This window comes from Leopardus geoffroyi, chromosome B1, assembly GCF_018350155.1.
Source record: "Leopardus geoffroyi isolate Oge1 chromosome B1, O.geoffroyi_Oge1_pat1.0, whole genome shotgun sequence".
Lineage (NCBI taxonomy): Eukaryota > Metazoa > Chordata > Mammalia > Carnivora > Felidae > Leopardus > Leopardus geoffroyi.
In genome coordinates this window covers 202,302,838-202,325,403 of record NC_059327.1, presented here as the reverse complement: position 1 = coordinate 202,325,403, position 22,566 = coordinate 202,302,838, and the positions used below count along the sequence as shown (strand labels likewise).

The 22,566-nt window shown below is 61.4% G+C and overlaps 1 protein-coding gene across 24 annotated transcripts in view; it reads left to right on the top strand.

Moving 5' to 3' along the window:
- The window catches only part of ABLIM2 (actin binding LIM protein family member 2), a 145,804-nt gene that overhangs the window by 108,610 nt on the left and 14,628 nt on the right, over window positions 1-22,566 (top strand). For 6 of the 24 annotated variants that reach the window (XM_045474680.1, XM_045474674.1, XM_045474670.1 and 3 more), the window contains 5 exons: window positions 3,738-3,790; window positions 4,519-4,657; window positions 16,016-16,077; window positions 21,050-21,104; window positions 22,538-22,545. In XM_045474680.1, the coding sequence (XP_045330636.1) occupies window positions 3,738-3,790; window positions 4,519-4,657; window positions 16,016-16,077; window positions 21,050-21,104; window positions 22,538-22,545 (317 nt within the window). Of the gene's footprint in view, window positions 1-2,578; window positions 2,699-3,737; window positions 3,791-4,515; window positions 4,791-16,015; window positions 16,078-21,049; window positions 21,105-22,537; window positions 22,546-22,566 lie in introns of those variants that run through there. The other 18 variants (XM_045474663.1, XM_045474661.1, XM_045474662.1 and 15 more) reach the window with 8 other exon arrangements.

The following is a 22,566-nucleotide window of genomic DNA, read 5'->3' as shown; positions in this document are numbered from 1 at the left end:
CACCGCCAGCACAGAGCCCGATGCGGGGCTTGAACTCACGAAACCGCGAGATCACGCCCTGAGCTGAAACCAAGAGTCGGACGCTTAACCGACTGAGCCACCCAGGCGCCCCTAAATATCAGTTTTTAATCAACGCATTTACTTTCCAATTCCCTGTTTCCAACCCATAAAAGGTTTTTGTCGTGGTTGCTTTTAATTAGCATCCCGCTTTTCTGGGGCTCGCGTCCCATTCCTGTTTGGGGGAAAGCGAGCCCCCAGCCTGCCGGCTGAGGACCAGGGCGGTTAGCGCCCCATCGGCCGCCGTGAATGTATCCCTGCTCTGCACAGACACTCCACGGTGTCAGTGCTTCTCCTGTTGGCCACTCTGAGGGGGGCACTGAGCCTGGGGACGAGAAGTGGCCACTCTGTGGCCCAGCTGGGGCTCACCCCCAGGTCTGCCTGACCCCCGACCTCCAGCCCCCGACCTTTCTGCTCTCATATAGCATTTAGGGCCCGACGGTATATTCTTGTACTGTATCCGTTCCAGCTCTGCTTGGTTGTCATTTAACGGCTTGAAGAAAAAAAAATAGTAAGACAGAAGAAAGGAAGCAAAAGGGAGTGAATGGAAAATAGGGGGACAGGCCAGGCCAGGACGAGAAAAGCCCTTTCCTGTACAGTCAGGGACAGACGCGGAGCAGGGCCAGCCGTGGGATGCTGAGTGCATGCAGGACCAGGGCGCTGTGCTGGGGAGCCCGGTGACCTTGGTGAGGCAGGCACGGCTCCGGCCTCGGCCGCTCCCCGTCCCCGCCTGAGAGTGGGCTCCAGGCTGCTCTGCCATCGAGCTTTGACGCGAGGCGCAGAGCGGAGCTTTCCGGCGGTGGATGCCCCGCATGGGGCAAAGCTGTGCTAGGTTTCAGACTGCTCCAAATGAATTCCAGAGGAAAACAGAACACGTTCCCCGCACCCCACCCCCCGCCACCTCCCAGGAAGCCGAGTGTCCAGACACAGGCACAGGACTTGCATTTCCCCAAATGCTGTCTCATTTGTAAGCCAACAGAGCTCTCGGCCGGCGGCCGTGGGAGTCGAAGTCCCTGCCCAGGAGCCCTGCACCTGCAGCCGCCCCGCTGGCGAAGGAAGGGTGCTCACTCCATCCTCCCGCCCGGGCCAGACAGCAGACGTGGCCCCGTGGGGCATGCGCGCTGTTCCTCTGGTCCCTGGTCTGAAACGGGAAGCGATCGCTTCTCATGCGTGTCTCTGGGATTCCTTTGTGGTGAGGTTGAGTCTCGTCTTGGGGGTTTGGGGAACGTGTCTTGGGATGAGAGGAAAGAGAAGGCAGGTGGGCTGTGGGTCCAGAAAGAGACTCGGAAGCCTGCCACCCTCCCGGGGATGCCTCCGACGGAGGGTCCCCGGGGCTGTCCCAGGAGGGCTCCTCACGGCAGACGCATCCCAGGCTCGGAGGGAACTGCCTGGTGTCTTAGGACAGACACAACCCGATTTCCTGGCCGTCTTCTGCCCACACCGTGAGACACCCTACTGCCAGTCGGCCTCAAAGCTGGCCTCTTGTTTTCTCCTGATTTTTCCAGACCTCTCCCAGTGTGTTACCGCATCCACATACGTTATCTCACAGATCCTTGCAACTTGAGGGTGGGCGTCACTTGCTCACTTTACAGATCAGGAAACTGAGGCTCGGGGTTGTTAAGGAAGCAGGCCACAAACAATGCAAAACTCTGGGTTCCTGTATTTTCCTCCCCCTGCTTCCGCATCTTAGAATCTGTCATGTGTGTCTCCGGCTGGCACACTTAGCCTTTGGAAGGCCCCCGGAGTGAGCCTGGCTCTAAATTGTGTACGCGCATCTGGCAGAGACTCGGCAGAGAAACTTGCTAAATCCTGGCGGGATTCTTCCTCGTCGGGTGGTGGGGCCATGTTTTGAACCCCGAGGTCGCTCTACAGCCGGCACGTGTGTGGCCCACCCTGTCACCCACGGCTGTGTGACCTCCTCAGGCCCAAGATGGCCTCTGGTCCCTGTGGCCTGAACTCCAAGGGCTAGGATTTCACGTCCCAAAGAGCCCCTTGGCTTTTTTTTTTTTTTTTTTTACACTCGCAAATTACCCCCACTGTGGGGTAATTTGGGGGCCCCCGAGGGCTCGTGAGGGGTGCGCTCACTGACTCACCCGTGAACCCAGCCCTGGAGGCCTTCTCTGGGCTGGGCGATGGCTGTGCTCCCAGGGCTCCAAGTAGCCACTAGCCTGATTGTCCCCAGGGCTTGCTGGGCCGCTGGCTGCCAGGAGACTTGGCTGATGTACGGCCAGACCCTCGGGGCTCTGCTACCCAGCGAAGGCCGTTGTCTGGGCAACGGGCGAGCCCTGGCTGGTGGGCATGCGTCCGCCTCGGTTCCCTGCCCCCTGCTCTCTGCCCGTCACGGTGCTTGTCACGCAAGCTGGCTGTAAATTGGCCTCCAGGAGTGGAGAGAGCAGGGTTTTCATTTTCACGCTGGAAAATCACCGTCTCTCCTGGAAGAAGGAGAAACGGGTGGCCATCAGGAGTAATGAGACGTCAGCGTATCCAGAACGCTCTTCAACTGTGACCTTATCTTGTCAAGGTCCTGTAGCCCAATCCCCAATTTCCAAGCTCTCGGGCCTGATGTCAGTCTTGTCCTTGGTGGTGCACAAGGCAGGGTGCTCCAAAAGGCTAGAAGGTCCAAGCCCTCTGCGGGCTGCAGGTAAGAAGCCCACCCCTGGCATGTCCTTCCCGTGGCCTCGGTCCCCGTGGAGGGTGGGGAAGGACCCTGGGGTTCTCCTTTCATCGTCCGTGCATGGGGGTCCGTGTTCTTGTATGGGAAGTCCCGAGTCAGATCCTGAGAACTGTCGGGATGCCCTTGTACGATTTGCTTGATCAGACGTCCTTGGAGGTGATGTCAGCCCAGTTGGGTGACAACCCCCACCCCCACCGAGAAAAAAAAAAAAAAAAAAGCCCAGTGGAGAATACAGACTCCTTCCTCCTCAGCTCCGAAGAGCTCTGTTGGTAGGCACACTACTGCAAAGTGGACTTTTGCTTGCTCGAGTCCGCTGAGGTCGCCTCTGGCTGTATGTCGTCCCTCCTTTCCTGCTCTTCGAGGACCTTCTCCAGGGGCAGAACTCACGGACCGTTGTGTGCTCTGCGGGCGGCAGGAAGCGAGGGGGGCAGACAGAGGGAGGACTTTGGAGACAGACCATCTGGGTTCAAATGTCAGCCTCTGCCACCCCCCCATCCATGGTCTTGAGCAAGGCCATCATGTCTCTGAGCCTCAGTCTCCCGATCTGTGAAAGGGGTTGCATGGGCATGAGCGGTAGTGCCTTACTGGCTGAGTCGGACACAGTAGGCGCTGGTTGGCCAAAACCTCCTCTTACTTTATGTTAACCTGGGAAAGCAGAGAATGCGTTCTTCCAAAGGCCAAGTGGCCGCATCGGAAAGCACGGCTCGATCTCTCTGTTGTGTGTGGAGGGCGGGGGATTGGCTGGAGTTTTAAGAGCTCATCACTGTGCACACCACTCTTGGTTTTAAGAATCGTCACACGTGAGGGCGCGTGGCCGCTGCCCACGGTGTCCCCGCGGGAGCCTTCTCCAGCGTGTCCTGTCCCCCAGCCCTGAAAAGGCACTCGTAGTGTTGACCTTGGCTTGATCACCCTCTGTCTCTGAGTACACTGTGGAATGGGAATGCTGTGGCGGGGAGGCGCGGCCTAGATGATGCATTGCCCTGACGAGCCGCCTCTTCCCTTCCAGCCGCGAGGCGACCGGACGGAGAGGACGGCGGTTTCGAGCAGGATAACAGGAAGGTAATACGGGGGCAGGTCTGATTTAAGGCCACCCTGCCCGGAGGGAGCCTGGTTTCGTGGGGATTCTCCAGCGGAAACCTCAGGTCCCCTCGCTGACATTCTGCTCCTGGTTGGGTCCCACGAGGCTGTACGCCCCAGGGGCCAGATTTACGAGGTGCCCCCCGCCCCCAGCCTCCTCCTCACACGCAGGACTAGCTCGTCTCCTGCCAAAGTCCCCCTTAGGTGCCCGTGTCCCCTTCCTGGTTCTATAACTGAGCAGATGTCCGAAAATAAAGGAAAATACGTCGGCGTGTGTTCTGGGGGCATCTGGGGTGATTGCTCGAGATCGGGCTCGGTGGAGTGCTCCGTAAAGGGTCCGAGGATAAATATTTAGGGCTTGGGGGCCGTGCCGTCTCTGGTGCGGCTCCTTTGCTGTGAAAACAGCCAGGGGTGGAGCGTGGAGTCACGGGCACGGCCACGTCCCGCAACGTGTCAACTACGAAAGCGGGCTGCGGGCAGGGTTTGGCCCCCGGGCTGAGTTTCCCCAGCCGCCCCCGGCTGGAGAGCCAGGGCCCTTGTCGTCAAGGGAAGGAGGCGTGTGTGGCGAGAGCCCACACTTGGCTCCCCGCCCCCCATGCACCGCCGCGAGAAGCCCTGACCTCCTCGAACCCGTTTTCTCATCTGTAAAATGGGGCAGTGCCATAGCCGATGACCTGGAAATTCACGTGACTTGTTTTTTCTCTCAGCAGAAGACCAGCTGGCTGATTCTCAAGGGGGACGCAGACACTAGGACTAATTCTCCAGACCTAGACAGCCAGTCTTTGTCCCTCAGTAGCGGGACCGATAGAGACCCTCTCCAAACAATGCAAGGGGACAACTTTTACTCACGTGAGTGGTTCTTTTGAGCAAAGAGCTGTACGTGTGGCTTGAAAGGCCTCGCAGCAAAGGGGCCCCACAGCCTGGAACCCGTCCCCCCAGATCCAAGCCTTGCTCATTAAAAAAAATTCATAAGAGCAAACCAGGTAGGAGTGAGGACCCTTTTCTGTTTGAGTTTCCCTCGGACATCGTTAGCTGGCGAGCTGTCAGCGGGCATGCTGGCTTGTCTCCTGGAACGTTCCGGAGCTGGCCAGAGCCCAGAAAGCCAAATGGGGCTCCCGGGCTCTTTGGCAAAGAAGGCGTCTCGGGCCGCCAGGCTGGAAGCTGAGGGCCTGTTTCCCAGAGCAGACGTAAGCATGGTCCAGGCAGGGGAGTCCAGACTGGGAGTCAATGACAGGGCACTGCCACCCGGTGCTGGTCCTGAGCAGAGATCCGGGGACTGGGGGCTTCCCGTCCCCAGGGAGCACAGATGACGACTGCCTGGCTCTGGGGGCCGTGAGGGCTGGATTAGGAGTGGTTTTCAGATGTAGGGCGAGGCTCCACACGGTATTCTAGAGGCTGTGAGTTCCCGGGGAAACCACGGCCAGCTACAGGGGGATGCCCCCGGAAGGTCTGGACGTGGTCTTCGGGCCCCAGAGGGGCCGTGGGTGGTGCCCGGTGGGTGAGCGTGAGGCGGAGCGCGAAAGCGAAGGATGGGGACGGGCGTGAGAAGGCAGAGAGCGCAGCGGATGCCGGCTGGGCCGCTCCTTCGTCGCGGGGCCTCTGTCCCACCCACCTGCCTGGCCGGGCGGGTAGAGACCAGAGGAGGGGACACGCACGCACAGCCAGCGCTCTGCCTGGCCCATAGTAGGTGCTCAGCGAACAGACTGTCATTGTCATCCTCACCTCCATGACTGAGCCGTAACGGGGCTGACAAATGAAAGCCTTCGCGGGCAGGGGAGGGGTGAAGAAGGCCGGGCATCGCTGATGGTTGGAAAAGAGCCCCAAGCACAGCAAAGACGCACCGTTTCGTGGATGAGTTTCGTAAGCAGACATCTGTGAGCCCACCCCAGCCCCGCCTTGCGCCTCCGGCCCTGCCTGGGGTGCAGCCTTCTAAATGTGGGGATCTCTGGGCCAGGGCAAAGGGTGGATGTCACCGCGGGAAGGCCACACCAAAGCAGTCCCCCAGAGTGACCCGTCCACCACGGGGGCACCCCTCCCGGCTGCCCGTACCGCCCGCAGGCGGGGTGCAGGCCCGGGGCCGGTCCCAGCACGACCCACCGACCGGGCACCCGCAGTCCGTCCCCCAGCCTGTCTCTCCTCCAGGCACCCGGCGCCCTGGGTGGCGCAGGACTGACACCCGGGCCCCGGGCCGTTGCTGCTTTGTGTTCCCTAGTTCCTCACGGCAGCTGTTTTGGAAGGCGGTGCCTCCAGCCGCCCTCCTGTGCCCGGGTGTCGTGGCGTTCCCGGCGAGGCCCAGGGGCTCTCAGGAAGCCAGTGTCTGGGGACGTCAGGGTGGCCCTTTCCAGCCTTCCGCCCTCTTCTTGCTGAGCGGGGCTCGGCCCCTCGCCTCCCGCTGACCCAGGGATCCCCACTTAGGCTCGCAGGCCACCCGCGGGAGGAGGGGCACCACGCGGAGAGAAGCCGAGGCAGGAGACGGGCTGCCGGTGGGGACCTCCTCGTGCCGCCCGCCTGCCGTGTGCCGCATGCATGCTGCCTTCACCCCGGGAGCGGTGTGAGCTCGCCTGCACCTTCTGCAACCAGGTGCCTGGGGGGTCCCAGAGCTGGAGGACCCCGGCTAGGCCCGAGGCTGTGTGCGCTGATTTGATCGGCCAATCACACACCCGCAAGGTCTTGTCTCGGCCCCACCCCCACTGTTGCCGCCCCATCACTGGGGCACAGGCAGGCGACCACAGATTGGGGGAGGGGGGTGCTGGTGCTTCTCATCCGGGCACACCTGGCCTTCAGGAATCACCTGGCCTGTGCCAGAATCCACCATCTAACTGGGGAGGTTCCTCCAAAGTGCATACAACGTGTGTGTGTGTGTGTGTGTGTGTGTGTGTGTGTCCTTCCCTTTACCGATGCTTGCTTCTGGCAATCACCATGGTTCTGTCATTCCTTCACTTTCTACGGTGTCCCGATGTCGGCTCCTCTGAGCAGGAAGCCCACTGTGCTGTCACACGTGTCCTGAAGACACTGCCTTGTTTACCGATGTGCATGGACCCAGGCTGCTGGCCATGCCCACATCGAGCGTGCCTTGCCAGCTGCCAGCCGATTGAGAAATTCAGGCGGGGGGGGCAGCACCCAGAATCCGAGGGCCAGGTCCCCTCTTTGCCCGGGGCTCCTTGGACTATCCCCGAGCAGCTCCCAACGTGAGTGCATCGACACCGGTCCCATTGGGAAATGACTGTTCTTGAACGAAGCAATTGCACACGGCAAGGCACGCCCAGCCGCGTCCCTGGGACACCCATCTGTAGCGCGCCCAAGGAAGGTAGGATTGTGACACTCAACACAGTGGGCGCTCAATAAATGTTTGTTGAATTGAGATGCATTAAATTCAACGGGTATTTATTGAGCACCCACTCTGTGCCAGACGCTGTGTGGGGCGCGAAGGGGGGCACCGAGAAGACGAGAGCGGCCCCCGCCCCGGAGAAGCACACAGGGCGCGAGAGAGGCGGAGACGCCGGCGGGAGCGAGCACACGTGCATCCCGCCGCCACCCACCGGGGGCCTCCGAGGGCTGACGGGGAGGGGGCACGGCTCATGCCACCCATGACACCATCGGCACATCTCACCTGGGGCTGAGCTCATCATTCAGTGCTTCATCCATCCCTCCACCAAACATTTATTGAGCACCTACCATGTGCCGGACATGGTGCTAGGCAGCGGACAGGCGGAGGGGAGTGTGGCACAGGGAAGCAGATGACGGAGGCGCAGTGACAGAGCAGCGCGGACCCCCCTCCTTTGTGGCGGCGGCTCTCCGCTCGCACCGTCACCCCTTCTGAAGAGGGTCTCGTTGAAATATGAGAGACTGCTTTTATTTTCCTTTATCCTACACCCAGGGTCCTATCTGGACCGTGTGTTTGGTACGTTGTGGCACCCGTGAAGCTGACTTTTGCACGGGGACGGGTGGCACGGAGCGCTTGTTAGAAGCAGAGGGTCTTGAGCCCCCAGAAGAACACGAGGCGACGTGAGCCCCCTTCCGCAGCCTGGACCCTGCGGACGGGCCTGCTGCCTGCCCTGGGTCCCACGTTCCGAGCCCCTGAGGTTCTGCCTTCTCCTTTGAGGTCCCCCACGACGCCCTCTGCGTGGTCAGGGGGGTGTCGGCATAAGACAAAGCCCCAGCCGGCTGGAGACCCCACCCGGAGGACTCAGGGACCCCTAGAAAGACCCCGGTGCTTCTGAAGGAACAGGCCCTTCCTCAGGCCCCAGCACATGTGAGGGACGGAGAAGGGGCCAGGGGGGCGGGGCGGGGGGGGGAAGCTCTGCTTTGGAAACTGAGGCAGCACAGATGGTGGTCCCTGTGGCTTTGGCTTTTGCGTCCCCTTCTGTGTGTCCCTCCCTGTGGAGTCCCGTGTTTGATGGGACGCGCTGGTCTTTGCCCGGGGTCCTGGTGTGGGGCCTGGCCGCGGTCGCCTCCCTGGGTCCCTCCCAGCGCCCACGGGCACGGGGGTTAGGAGACAGGGCTCTGCGGCAGCTTGCTACCGGCCTGAGGTTTGGTCAGAGATGGCCTTTCTCCCGTCCCCTGTCACTCCTCTGGAGTTGCAGGATGGCAACAATTGCTCCCACGTGTCCCAGTCCACGACTGAAAGAAAGAGACCCCGATTCGCCGTCGGCCGGTCTCATGACAGCATCTGGTTCACGTGGGCCCCGCGGCCCCCCGGGGGTGGCTCCACAAACCTCAGGACTGAAGAACAACGTCAGGGCTGTTTCCTCCCTCACGACGGGCCAGACGAGGCCCTGGGGGAGGGCGCCACCCTCCCGACCTTCGGCAGACACCTTCCCGAGCACCTTCCGTATTCAGGCCCCACCCTAGGTGCTGGGGGTAGAGCAGAGGCCCGAAGAGATGACACCCTGGCCCGAGGAGCCCAGCTGCTCGTGGGGTGGGGGCTCAGGAGCAGAGTTAGAAACTAAGTTCCATCAATGCCGTGCAGGTAAGGAGGCCAGGAGGTGCTGGGGACAGTCTTCAATACGGCGGCCGGGGAAGGGAGACCATATCTGAGCGAGACTCGAGGGGGTATAGGCTCGAACCAAGTGGACGCTTAGAGGAAGCCTGGCAGGCTTGTGGGTGGCAAGGGGGCCCGTGTGGTAGGGGCGAGGGCTGCGATGCGCGGGGTCATGGGGGACTTGGTCACCCGGGGACGACTCCAGCCTGGCGTCCAAATGGATCTGTGGCCCTGGAGGGTTCCCGGCAGAGCCCTGACCTCGCCGGGCCTGAGTGGGGGCACGAAAGACCACATGAGGTCATTGCCATCTTCCAGGTTGGGGGACAGTTACTGGGAGGGTGTCCTGTGGGTGTGCGTTCCTAGCAGAGGGTTCCTTTGGGGAAGGTGTCCTGGGGGGGTGTGTTCCTGGGGGAGAGTGTCCGGGGACAGGGTGTCCTATGGGGAGGCTGTCTTGGGGGGGTTTCCCTGGGGGGGCATCCTGGGGGATTGTCCTAGGGGAGAGGGTCCTGGGGGGGTGCTAGGGGGGTGTCCCCGGGGGGTGTTCTAAGCAGCACACGCGGCGTGTAGAAACGAGCTGAGGTGAGAAGCGGGGTGGCCATTTGGGAAACAGGAGGCCAGGGGAGTGGCAGGGGAGGGACCAGCCGGGACCGAGTTGGTCTGTCGTGGTGCCAGGAAGCTTCTCTGTCTGCTGAGGAATGGGCCAGCGGTGCAGGGGTGCGGGCAGGGGGACGAGGCAGTCCGTTCTACGTATGGAAAACCAGGACAGATGGGCAGCTTCACAGAGGGTAGAAGGGAGGCTGCCAGGCCAGGAAACGAGGGATTGGGGTGTCCACGGAAGCAGCGGGGAGCCCCTTGAGTGGTCTGAATGGCAGGACCCTGTGTGAGCAGGTAAGGCTCGTGTGGCCGGGGGGACGGAATCAGGAGTGACGTGGGGTAGATGGAGGTGCCTTTCTTCAGAGAGAGGGAGAGAACCAGGTGGTTCTGGGAGGAGCCCATCGAGCCGGAAGCCTGAACATCCAGGCCCAGCTGGAGGCGGGCGGACGGGCTGGGGGCTCAGGAGACGTGTGAGCTCCCAGCAGAGTCCCCGAGGGTCCCCAGCGCCCGGAGGCGAGTGGGTAGCCTGAGGCCCAGGCCTTTCCGCAGACGTGTGCCTGATAGACCCGTGTTCCTGAGATCGCAGCACGTTCTCCAAAGGGTCTGAGGCCCAAATTAGGTGTGGTCCTCTGGGTTTACTCCCAGCTCCCTCTGGGTCCTTCTCCTGTTTCTCGTCTCTGCTGAATCCTGGAGGAAAGGGGAGAGAAAGAGTGGGCGGGCGGGCAAGGCGCCGTGTTGGGGCACAAGGAGACCCAGATGAGCCACTAGGGATGAAGACAGCCACGGCTAGGGGAGTGGGCCACGGAAGCCAGAGGCGGGGGAGGGGGGGCGGCCACCTGATCAGCAGGTGGTTAGGTCGGCTGGCGTGGAGGCTGCTGGGGAGGGCGTGGCCAGCCGCATCTTTCTACAAGACCGTGACCTCCAGCTGCATGGACAGATGGCTCTCTTTCTCTGCTCCCGTCCAGGCCCTAGAAAGAGCAGTGGACCCGCCAGATGTCACGGAGGGGACCCTGACCCAGAAAACCCTGTTGGCCCCTCGTCGCTAGAGACCACCCCGGCTGCGAGAGTGGGGCACCCCCGGGCAAAGCCCACCGCCCTTTGATGGGGGTTGGCTGGGGACTCTTTGCTTTTAGCCAGATCCCCTGTGTAACCGCTTCCCAGCAGGCCTGCCCTCAGGGACCGGGCAGGATGCGGCGTCTGAGTGGTGGGCAGGGGCACAAGCCAAAGGCAGTGCCGTGTTCCTGGAAAGGAGCCGATGTCTCAGGTCACACCGCTCAGGGCTTCCTTTGCTCCCCTCCGAATCTGCCTTGGGGTCTTGAGACACCCCCACCCAGCTGGAAGCTGGCTCCCCTCCCCCACCCCAGGCCGGGAGCACTTGATCAATGACCGTCTGTGTCCTTTCTCCCCCGGGGACGGGGACGGTTAGCGCCTGGGGAGCGCTCGCTTCTCAGTGCTCGGCAGTGCTGTGCGCTGGGCTTCGGGGACCAGCCCCCTCCTCTCTTCGTGGGACACAGCATTGCTTCTGGTGGGGGGGGAGGGGGCATGACAGTGGCTGCCGCTGATACAGGCAACAACGGTGTCCACGAGGTCACAGGACGGGCCGGCAGGGAGTGCCAGATCCGGTGCTGGTCCACTCGGACGTGAATCCCAGCTCGTCACTTGCCTCGTGACTTCGGCACAAAAGCAAACTTGTCTGCTTTGAAAATGGCCTCGCCAATGGGGATGATCCAGTCGTCCTGGGAGGAAGCACCTGGGCTTTGGGGGCTGACGTGTGGGCACCCGGCATCCCGCGACCTGAGCCTTGGGGGATGTCTCGGCAGAGCGCGGTCAAGTCCGCGGGTCGCGGTGAGCCTTCCGCGGCCCCCTCTCGCCGGCTTCTGAAGCCTGGAGCTTGGACCATCTTCAGGCCTCCTGTTCACGGTCAATCGGGGCGGAAGGCAGTTCCAGCCGGTGCAGGACCCAAACCTGTGCAGGGCCACACAGCCGCAAAGTCGCGGAGCCACGCGTCGGTGGAAAACCCGTCGTGGTTCTGGCAGAGCTGACAAAGGTCTGCCCAGGGAAGCACCGAGAATGCCTGGAGGCTGTGATGGTCTCGGCTGCTCTCCAGCTGCATCGGGACCAGCCGCCCGCGCCCGAGATCCTCCCCTTGAGGATACTCCAACCGGTCGGAAGCCAGCCCAGAAGAGGCCCAGACCCGAGGAGACCGGGGCCCTGAGAGCGGTCCCGCAAGACGCCAGGGGCAAGTCTGACACCGGTGGGCTTCTGAGAGGAGGTGGCAGGGGAGCCCGTTTGGCGAGGACTCGGGGACGGGTGGGTGTCCAGCACCTGCAGAGCTGATGAGACTGACGACGACCCAGCTGCCGCCTCGTCCCAGGGGCAGTAGACCTGCCTTCTCTCGAGTACACACAGCGGGCACTCTTCTGGCCACCCAGTGTCATCTGACACGCAGGTGCCTGGAAGTCCCCCCCTCCCCCCTGCAAAACCCACACCAGGCAGAGCTGCTGGAGCGGAAGGGATCACTGGATCCTGAAGCCGGAAGTCCCGGGCTCTTGCCGTGTCCTCGCTGTGAGCAGACCTTGACCTTTAGGGGTCACTTGTTCTCACTAGGCTCCCGCTTCCTCACCCGTAAAGGGAGGCCATGTGTAATGGGAAGGCGTATGAGGGTCAGGTAAAGTCTCTGAATGTGTGCGGGGACTTTTTAAACGGGTGGCTCTCAACCCTAGCTGCACATGGGGTCCCTGGGACCTCTAAAATCCACTGATGGCTGGTCCCAGCCCCAGAGAGACCAAGTTTGACGGGTCTACATGGCAGCCTGGGGGGGGAGAGAGTGGACCCTCCCCTACTATCCCTGCTGGTCCCCACTACGTATAGCCAAACCCCACCCCCCCCCCGGAAACAATACAGCAGACAGATCACAGAACTCTCAAGGGTGGAAAGAGGAGGTGGGCTGGACCCCAGGACTCGAGGGAAAACACGGGACCCACGTCTCCCACCTCCCATGCAGTGGCACCAGGGGCCAGGTAGACGTCTCGCTCCCCTGGCCACACCAGCAGATGTGAAGCGGGAGGCCCGCTGGCTCCTGGCAGCCTGGAGGGTGGGCCTGGGAGGCCCTCTCCACCACAGCTGGCATCTCCCACCCCCACCTCGGGGCACGGAGCCGCCAGGGAGGCCCATCTCGCCCCCCAGGCAGTGCCGACAGGCCCCGGCTGGACTCGGCCGGTCGCAAGGGCCCTTGACAAATGTTCTGAAAACTGGCTTGTCCTCGAAGCCGCATCCCCCACAAACCCCATCTGCCAAACCCAACCAGGTGGCAACGGCCTCCGTGGGAGGGTTTCCTGGGACCCGGCGTCCTCGTCCTCTGACGCAAAGTCTCAGATGTCTGGGAGACGATAGAGGACTACTCCGAGAGCCACGAAGATGACAATTTGGGTAAAAACAAGCAACAAACACGACATGGAGAAGGACTGGCTGTTGGGGCGCCTGGTGGCTCAGTCCATCGATCCTCCGACCTCGGCTCACGTCACGACCTCACGGTTCGCAAGGTTGAGCCCCGTGTTGGGCTTTCTGCTGTCAGCACGGAGCCTGCTTTGGATCCTCTGTCCCCCTCTCTCTGCACCTTCCTGCTCGCTCGCTCTCTTTCTCTCTCGCACTCACACACACACATAAATATTTAAAAAACGAACTGGATGTTGGGGTTCCCAGACTAGGACTTTGAGTGCCAGCAATCAGAAGAACACTTCAACAAGCAAGTACAGATACTCTGGAAACAACCAAAAATTAAAAAAAAGAGCCAAACGGAAACGATAGAAATGAAAAAGAAAATAATCAAAATTTAAAAATCATCATGTGGATTCAATAACACAGCAGCAGAACATGACAGAGGAAAGCCAGTGGTCCCGTAGATGGAACAGCAGAAGGGACCCGGTCGGCACAACAGAGAGAAAACAGCAGGAAATAAACGAACGGGGCCTCGGAGACCTGCGGGGCAATGTTTGTAGCATTGGAGTCCCAGAAAGAGAGAAGACAGTGGGTTGGAAAAAGTACTCAAAGATGTGGCCGAACACTTACCAGATGTGGCAAAAGACATAAACCTACAGGTTCCAGAAACTGCGTGAACCCCGAGTGGGATGAGTCCAAGGTAATTCACTCCAGAACCCATCACAATTGAACTTCTAAAATCTAAAGACAGAGGGTCGAAAATCCTGAAAGCAGCCGAGACAGAAGACAGACTCCCTGTAGGGAAACGCCGGGCTGGAGGCAAGCATTTCTCATCAGAAACCACGGGGGTCGAAAGAAAGTTGCTAGTCCGCGTGAATTCCCTATTGGGGGAGCACGTCCTTCGGGAATGAATGGGAAATGCAGAAATTCTCGAAGGAAAAGTAAGACGTTTTCACCAGCAGACGTTCTTTCAAGAATTGTGCGCGGAAGTGGTCCAGGCAGAAAGGAAATGCTAAGAGAAGGTTGGAGCTTCTGAACAGAAAGCCCATCGGAACAGGCAAAAAATGGGGCAAACGTGATTGGCTCTTCTTTTCATGAGTTTCTGAAATCCTGTTTGAATCCCGGTGAAGCGAAATTTCTAACGTTATCGGATATGGACGCTCAAGGTAGGTGGAAGAAATAGCTGTGACAAGTGTCACTAAAAAGGAGAACAGGGTGGCCTCTGGGGAGTAGGGTCTCTGCACGAGAAGCAGTAAAATACAGGGGCTGGCACATGGCGGTCTGAACAGGGGACATTGTAACAGCCGTCCATGTGACAGCAGTGCCTCCAGGTGACGGCTAGAGGTGAGGGCATTGCTGTTCTTGAGGCCCTAAAGCCGTGCTTCCCGAACCGTAGTGCCCGTCACGATGCCCCGGAGGGCTGGTGAAAACCCAGCTCACGGGACCCCAGCCCTGGATTCTGATGCAGGAGGTCGGGGGCGGGGCCTGAGAACTTGCCTTTCTCACCAGTTCCAGGTAAGCCGATGCCGCTAGTCAGGGACCCCACTTTGAGAACCACTGTCCCGGCATCTTTGGCTGATAAGGGCCTCCTGTGTCTCGGCGGAGGGTCCCTCAGATCCTCCACCGGACAGCCCCACGTCCCCACGTGTGCCTGGCTCTGTGTGTAAATTAGGAGGGACCCCAGGACTGTGAGTCAGGAGGCCTCATTCGCATCACGGGGCTGGGCGCCCTCGGGCAGCCCCCCCCCCCCCACGATCTCTGAGCCTCGATTCGCCTTCTGTAGAATGGGCAGATAGTTGATGACCTGGAGGAGGCTTGAGAGAGGCTGGGAGGAAGAGGGACGGCAAGAGTGGGGCTGGCCCCTCGCCCCTCACCCCACTTCTGTCTCCCCTTCCCCCTGTCTCGTGTGTCAGTTCATGTAAAATCTCGCGTGGCGAGAGGGCGCCTTTGCTCAAGGAAGCTTGAGAACCCTGCCCTCGATGTGGCAAAAGGCCCTTTCTGACCCGCATCCAGGGCCTTCCCACAGGCCACCCCCAAGTCCCCAAGACCGGTTCCCCAGCTGAGGCATCGCCTACAGGCTTGCTCGCAGAATGTCTCCTCTGTCCTCACAGACTCGGCGAGGACTCCCAGAGACGAGGGCGTCTGGATAAGTATCCTTTGCTCAGAGCAGGGCCGTCCTGGAGTGGGTGGGTGGGCAGTTCTGTGCGCGGCACCCAGCTCATCCGAGGCCCTGTCCTCCACCCTTGGTCCGGTGTGCACAGAGACGTGCTCCGCCCCCCGCCGGGCCCAGCAGCCTGGAGGCTCCCGGGGTATGTTGCCGCCTGGGCTGCTGGGTCCCGGCCCGGTGCTGGGAGCCAGGACCCCCGGATGGAGCAGACGTGGTCCCTGAGCGTGAAGGGCCCACGGGGACCGGGGACAAGCCTCCTGAAGGTGCTCCCCCAGAGTGGGGGTGGCCCGGCTCTGCCACTCGTCCTCGCCTTCAGGACGCATCCCACGCTCCCGTCTCGGCCAGAAGGACGTCGCAGGGAGCCTCCGCGCTGCCCTCTCCAGGCATGTGCTGCAGGGGCGTAACTGGGAGATCTTAGACCCCGGGGCCCACGCGGGGCAGCCGGGGACGTGAGCCATGGAGGTTGAGCAGGTGTGGGGGTCCCACGGTCTCAGGCCAGCCCTTCTGTGCTTCAAGAGAAGCTGGACGTTAGGCTTTTAACGTGACCCCCCACAACTGCAAACAGCTTAAGGTCTTTTAAAAAATAAAATAGTTTTCCTGCCACCTTCTGCTGGCGGCAGGCCTCCGTGTGCGGCCTCTGGGACAGGAGGGCACAGCCCTACCCTGCACAGGGGTCCTGACTCTGCCCCCAGCTTGCCGGGTCCACCAGGCGAGGAGCGCGGCCTGGGGGACCGGTGGCACCAAGGCCTGAGGCCGTCAGAGAACACAGGTGCCCACCGGGACCAGGGCTGGGCCCCAGGGTGTTCCTGGGGTCCTCGGCGGGCTCAGGGACATCACGCCCTTGCTGGCTTCCTCCTCAGTCAGCGCCCTGGAGACAGAGGCCACGACTGAGGGGGGGGGGGGCGTGACCTTCAGGGGCCTTTCTGGGTGTCACCACCCAGCCCCGCCGGCCGGGGCTGAGCCTTTCCTCCCCTGCCTGGCCGAGCCTGCGTGCGTGCGTGACAGAGCTGTGCTGTGTCTGTTTCAGGATCCCCCTATTCCAAATCTGACCCTCTCCCAGGACACGGAAAGAATGGCCTGGACCACCGGGTAGGTACTCGACCCCTCCCTGGCTCGAGGTGCACTAACCGTCACCCGCCGTGAGCCTGAGCGCGGGGCCCACACGGCCAGAAGGAGGGGCCCGGGGACCCTGCTCGCCCACCACCTCTTGCCTGCTGTCCCCAGGGGCCCTGCTGTCGCCCCTGCAGACCAGGGCCAGACCAAAACTGGGACACCCCCCTCCCCTCTGAACCCGGCCCCCGGCTCCCAAGGAGACCTCAGTGTGGGGACAGGGGGAGACAGGGGCCACCCAGAGTGTTCAGATCCTCTGAGGCCCCTCCTGGCCCACGTCCTTCTTCTGTGACCCAGAGCCTATCTAAGGACCTTAAAGGGTCGGCTGGGTCGTGAGCAACGTGAACCGAGGACCTACATCCGTTTCGGGGGTGTCGTGACCATCAGGACCGTCACCGCTAGTGGTGTCATTAACATCTGTGACTATTATCATCCCCGTTATCGTCCCTAATGATGCCGTTTCCACCTGTGATAATTATCGGATCCCACACCATCCATGTCCTTGGCTTTCTCTGGCTGCCCCCCAGCGAAAGGCTGGTTTGACCTCCTCGCCTGGTTTTCCCAGTCTTGGGACATGGGAATGTGAGCCCGGGTAGTTTGGCACCTGCCTTGTCCCCACGGGAGGTCTGGGCTCATTTTTGTTGCTGTTCCTGTGGCTTCACTAGTCCCCAGTGAGGACTGGGGTGGGGCAGGTGTGATGGCACCAGAGGCCCCCACCCCCGCCCCCTGGCAACAGCCCCAGGAGACCCGCGGTCAGGCAGCCTCTGTTGTCTGAGGACGTTTGTCTAAAACCGAGGCAAGTCGTTCCGCAAGAGAAGCCGCTCAGAAGTCACCCCCTGTGGTACCCTGCAGTGGTCTTGGCAGTAAGTGTATAATGCTGGGGACAGCCTCCCCCGGTCCCCCAGGGCAGACCTCACATCCAGGGTCCCAGACTACGGGACAATCCAAGAACAGGGATGCCTCGGGCATTTTCTCCGCCTTCTTTGTCCTCCTCAGGCTCTGGCCCACCTGCTGCTGTGTCTGTCCTGGGCCCAGGCACCTCTGCATGGTTTGACTCTAGTGAACCCCCTCTTGCCACTAACCGCACCCGCGTTCTAGAAGGGGCCGAGTCAGGGCACACGCATGCGGCATGCTTCCCTGAATTTCCTTCTAAGGATTTCTCCAGCCTTTGTCCTCAGTGGACGGCGGGGAGGGCACAGGGTGGGCGGGAGATGTAAACCCTCGGGCTCGGGGTTAGGCGTCCTGAAGGTGGTGGGGAAACCATCCCAGAACGTTCTCCGCACACGTGGAACAGCTCGGGGGCCTACAAGGGCGGTGTGGCTCGGGGGGCCTACGAGGGCGGTGGTCACAGGCTAGGGGGCCTACGAGGGCGGTGTGGCTCGGGGGCCTTCGAGGGCGGTGGTCACAGGCTAGGCCATGCCAAGGTGCCCCACCCCCCACGCCAAGTCCTGGGACTTGCCCTCGTTAAGAGAGGAATTCTCCACACTCTGGTCTTACATCATTGGTGCCTGGGCCGTGCATCCTCTGGGGAGATGCCCTCCTTGGTACATGCTGGAATGACCCGGATTGATGCCCCAGAACCTGCAGAGAAGGCTGTGGCATCACACGCCCACCCCCACCCCAAAAGAGCTGGGAACGGCTGATCCAGATGCCCCAGCATGGATGCAATGTTCGTTCCCTCTCCTAGAGCTAGTGAGAGCAGGGGCTCCAAAGCACAGGTGCACTCAGACCAAAAACCCATGACCGCCAACCACAAGGGAGCAGAGGAGAAAAGTATGAAAGAAATTACGTACCAGAATTCTACAAGAAACAGAAGAGCCTGGTATGAGCAAAACTTCTGAAGCTTAGCTCTGAGCTTCCTAGCGGCCAGGGCAAAGAGGCAAATGGGACTGGCTGTGTACTTCTCATCTGGTGGGAAGAAGGAACTCAAGTTCATCAGGGGGAGACGGAGGTTTCTAGTTCTTGCTCTGAGAGGGATTTGTCACAAGGGGTCACCACCCCGTGTCCCAAGGCTCCTTAAAATACCCTGATAACCAGCCTGCCACAAAGCCTACCTGTGGTAGCTGCTCATCTCCGTGGAAGGACCAGGGCAGTGGCCCCTGGTGGCATTCCTGTGGCTGGCAGGGTGGCTCCCACTGTGCCGCCTGGTCTGCTATTAGGAGAACGACCGCCGGCCACCTGATGGCAACGAGGAGCGTAATTGAATTCTCCAAGTAGAAGGCAGAGGCTGTCACGTTGTAGTAACAGCAGGCAGAGGGGACGCTAGTTTGTGAGGACACACGGTATCGGGCAGGTATTGCCTTCGTACGTGAAAATGCCCCGAGCCACCCGGCAGTGCCGGAGACCCGGCTCGAATACAGGGCGGCAGGCAATTGGAACATGGCTTTTGAGCTCAGACGTGCGGATCCGTTGAACCAACAGGCACGGGAAGCGAGTGGCGCGACTGCACGGTGCAGACGGCAAGCAGCCTAGGGGGTCTATGGGGAACGCGTATCTTGCGAATCAGGTTTCCACGTGTCCATCAAGCGTTTGCCGAAACGTCTGTGTACAAGGAAAGCCTTGGCGAAGAAGTCTGAGGTTTTCCAGCCGTGACCCTGGAAAGCACACGTACCGCAGTCAGCCCTCGGTTGGCCCCCAGCTCTGCCACCGGCTCCGGGCGCGTTTTCGGGCCACCCGCTCGCATTTCCTGAGGCTCTCCTTCCTGGTCTTTGAAAACATCACCCTTGCCTCTCGAGGGCGTCGTGAGGACCCGCGGCCGTTAAAGCGGGTGGCGTCTTCTCCTCCGTGCGCTCCACGGCACGGTTCCCACACGGGGAGTCGTCATCAAGGCAGAAGCCCCCTGCCCTTTCTTGCTCCCACACGGGTGGCTGTTGGCACATTCCGACGGGAGCCTCCGCCGGAAAATAACGGTGACCGGCCACCGTTCCTTTCCTACCGCTCACAGTTGCGGTCTGATTTTTGAGAAGTGAAAGAAAGGCATGGGTTGAAACGGTCACAGTTCTGAGGATTCGCTGTAGGACCTCGGGCTCGTTGCTTGACCTCTCTGAGCCTCGTCCGTAACGTGACATGATGGTACCCGTCTCCTGGGTTGGCAGCAAAGATTGTGGGATGTATCTGGAGGGCGGCTGGCGCACGGAGACTCCAGCCAGTGGGAGGGGTTACTAACTGGTTGCCTTTAAATTCCCTGGGGCCTCTGTTGAGACCCGTAGGGGCATCAGCCAGGGACGTGCCTATTGGCATCGCGTTCCCGAGGCTCCCCTGGCCACCCCATCTCTGGAGGAGTAACCACGAGACTCCCTTGCACCAGGGAGGTCTTGAAGATCTCAGACGCTTGGAGGACCACGGGGAGACCGCTCTTCCCCTGCTGTGGACTGATCCACGGGCCCCGGCCCTCCACCCCTCTCTCCTGGGAGTCTCCGTCTGGTCTCAGAGCCTGGCAGACTACGGGGCGCTTTTGCTGCTAAGAAAGGGGGCTCTAACTGCCCAGGTCGGCGGCGGGGGCCTGTGATGCAGGGCAGTGGGCACTAGGGGGAGGCATTTCTCTTCCGCACCACAGGCCGGCCTGGCGAAGGCAATGGACGCAGGTTTGCCTTGCGTTAATGCGGGAAGAGGTTCCCCAGCCGGACAGGCGCCCCCTGGGGGTGCTTCCCGGTGTCCTGAGAAAACGTCTCAGGAAAAAACCCCAAGGAGAACTATTCTGTGATGGTGGTAAAAGGGAGTGGAGGCTAATGCACCTGGCTCAGGGTCGTGAGGCCAGCGAGGCACCCGCCCAAAGGCTCGGTCATCAAAGTAAATAATGGTCCAATGCGATGCCTTCTCTTTTTTTTAAATAGTGATTGATCACAGGTGTTATTTATTTATTTGTTTGTTTATTGAGAGAGCGCCTGCAGGGGAGGGGCAGAGAGAGAGAGAATCCCAAGCAGGCTCCGGTCTGTTAGCGCTAGGGCCTGACCCGGGGCTCGAACCCGCGAACCACTCCTATCACGACCCGAGCTGAGATCGAGAGGCAGGGGCAACCGAGCGAGCCATCCAGGCGCCCCTGATGCAGTACCTTTTAAAATCCAAATTAATTCGTGGTGAACAAAACGCCAACGGTTTCTGTAGAGACTGGCCCCAGGCCCCCACCCGTGCTCGCCTGACTCACCACCCCTGTTTCCCCTGTTGGGCTGCAGGACCGTGGGCTGGGGGCTCTCCGGGCTGGTCTCTGCCCCCACACTCCCTGGGACTGCGCCTGCCCCTCGACCGCCGCTTGTCCGCGGCAGGAAGCGGCACTGAAGGCGCTCTCCCCGTGGCGCAGTCTGGGGCGAAGCGGTCACCTTGAAGGTCAACCCCTGAACCCAATTCCGGAAGCTCCGGCCGCGAGCGCCCAGCCTGTGTCAGACCCCGCGTAGGCGCTGGGCCTGAGGAAGCGGTGCTCTTCGAGCGGCTCAGCCCGACTGGCGGTGCTCGCACCAGGCGCAGGAGGCGGGGGTAGAGATTCAGGGGCTCGGCACCCGCTTTACGGGCCCGGGCCCTGCTCAGCCGTTGCAGGATGAGTTTTTCAGGTGGGCTTGCGGGGTCGTGATGCACCGAAATGCCAGCTTGCCGATGAATGCCGCGAAGCAGGGAGGGCGGCCCGTGTTTTCCGAATGTCACCACCTGAGTGCCCCACGCAGGGCTCCGTCCAGGGGCTGTGCCGGCCCGGCACGCGGGAGCGCTGGGGCCCTCGGGGTCCGGTCTCCGTGCTGTGCGGGGCCCAGAGAGCAGGTGTGCGGGCATGGCTTGAAGGGCGGCAGGAGAGCCGGGCCAGGCAGGGTCCGCGCAGGCCTGGAAGGGGCGGGAGGACCTTCTGGAGCCGTGGCACCGGGGGCTCCTGGCTGCCCGCCCTCCTCCCACCTGGGCCAGCACCACCAAGGCGCGGCCACCCGCCCCTACAACCTGCCTCCTGCCGCCCTCTCTCTTTCTCTTCCAGAACGCCAATCTGGCCCCTTGTGGAGCAGACCCGGATGCCAGCTGGGGCACGCGAGGTACAAGACGCGGGGACCCCCGTGGGTCCCTGGCTGGGGCAGGGGTCACTTACACGGTTCCATGAGTGTCATCCTGACCCGGGCCCCTCCAGGGCCAGCTGGCAAAAGGCTCTGAGCATCGTGCGGTGGGCGGATCAGGGAGGGCGCGTGTCCACGCAAGGAGCACTTTACCTCCATTCTCAGGTTACCGAAGGTGCTCCCCTTGCTCGTAGTGCTCCCGCTCCTACTTGAGGGGCTCCCCTCGCTCCTGGTGCTCCCTCTCCTGCTCCCCTGGTTCTCTTCTCTCCCACCTCAGGTGCCCCGCTCCCCTACCTCAGGCCGTCCCTTCTCTGCATCCTTGAGAACAGCCGACCCTGTCCTGATATGTTTGTCGCTCTGGTCCCTTGGGGAGAGAGATCTGTGTTGGACTAAGCCTCCCGTACCAGCACCGAGGACAAGCCAAACACCCACTGGCAAATTTTGTGGCAGTAAGGGAGGAAGTCACAGCAAAAAGCCTCTGGGGTCTGAGCCGAATGGATGCGGGTCACCTCCTGCCTCCCACCCTTGCTGGCTGTGTGGCCTCCTGGCATTCAAACCTGGGAGGCTGCTGTTCCTGGAGTGACCCTGCTCGTATGGCAGGTGCCTGACCAGGGGCTCTGCTAAGTTGGAGCCCATCCCGCGCAGGGCCATGCCGCTCACCCCTGTCACCCCAAGAAAGACAGGGAGCGTGCCCTCAGGGGCGGGTTCACGACAGACAGAGGAGCGATGGGGTGTCACGGCCGGCCCCCTCCACGTGGCTCTCCAAGCTCCCGGGCTCAGAGCTGGCATGTCAGGACGTCGCATGGCATGCTGGGAAATTTGGGGACCGACCCCTGTCACCCAGGCCCTTGTCGGGGCCTCCCTCCCAAGACCAGCTTGTGGCCCAGGTCTGCTTTCTGTGGGTTCTGCATGGTCCCCGAGGCCCTCCTATCCATACGAGTTTGTTCTTTGACATGACGAATTTAGTCTGATGGAAAAGCCTTTAAAAAAGCGTACGGAACTCAGTAGTCTAACAGGAGGACCTAGGGGGTAGGAAGGTAAGCAGTGCCCCCGAGACGTCTGCCCCGGAATGCCCGCTCCGCAGGTGGGTGAATCGAGGCAGGCAGCTTTCTCAGGGCGGCCCGGACCGCCAGGCCGACAGAACCACGTCCGAGGAACACAGCACTGCATCCAGCTCCCAGTCTGGCCTCCAGCCTCCTGACCATGCCTCCTGCTCTCAGTTTCCCTCTGGAGAATCTGCTCCCTGGGGGACTAGAGCCCCGAGTGCAGGCCGCCGGGGGTGGGAGGCGGGCACGCGCAGCCGACTGCAGGGGGCGGGGAGGGGGGTCCCCAGGACGGGAGGCTGCTCCCACCTTTGGGATGAGTTCCCACGCTTCCTAAACCACCACCTGTGGTCTCTGCTCCTTCTCTTACAGAATACAAGGTAAGAGGGGCCGCCCGCTGC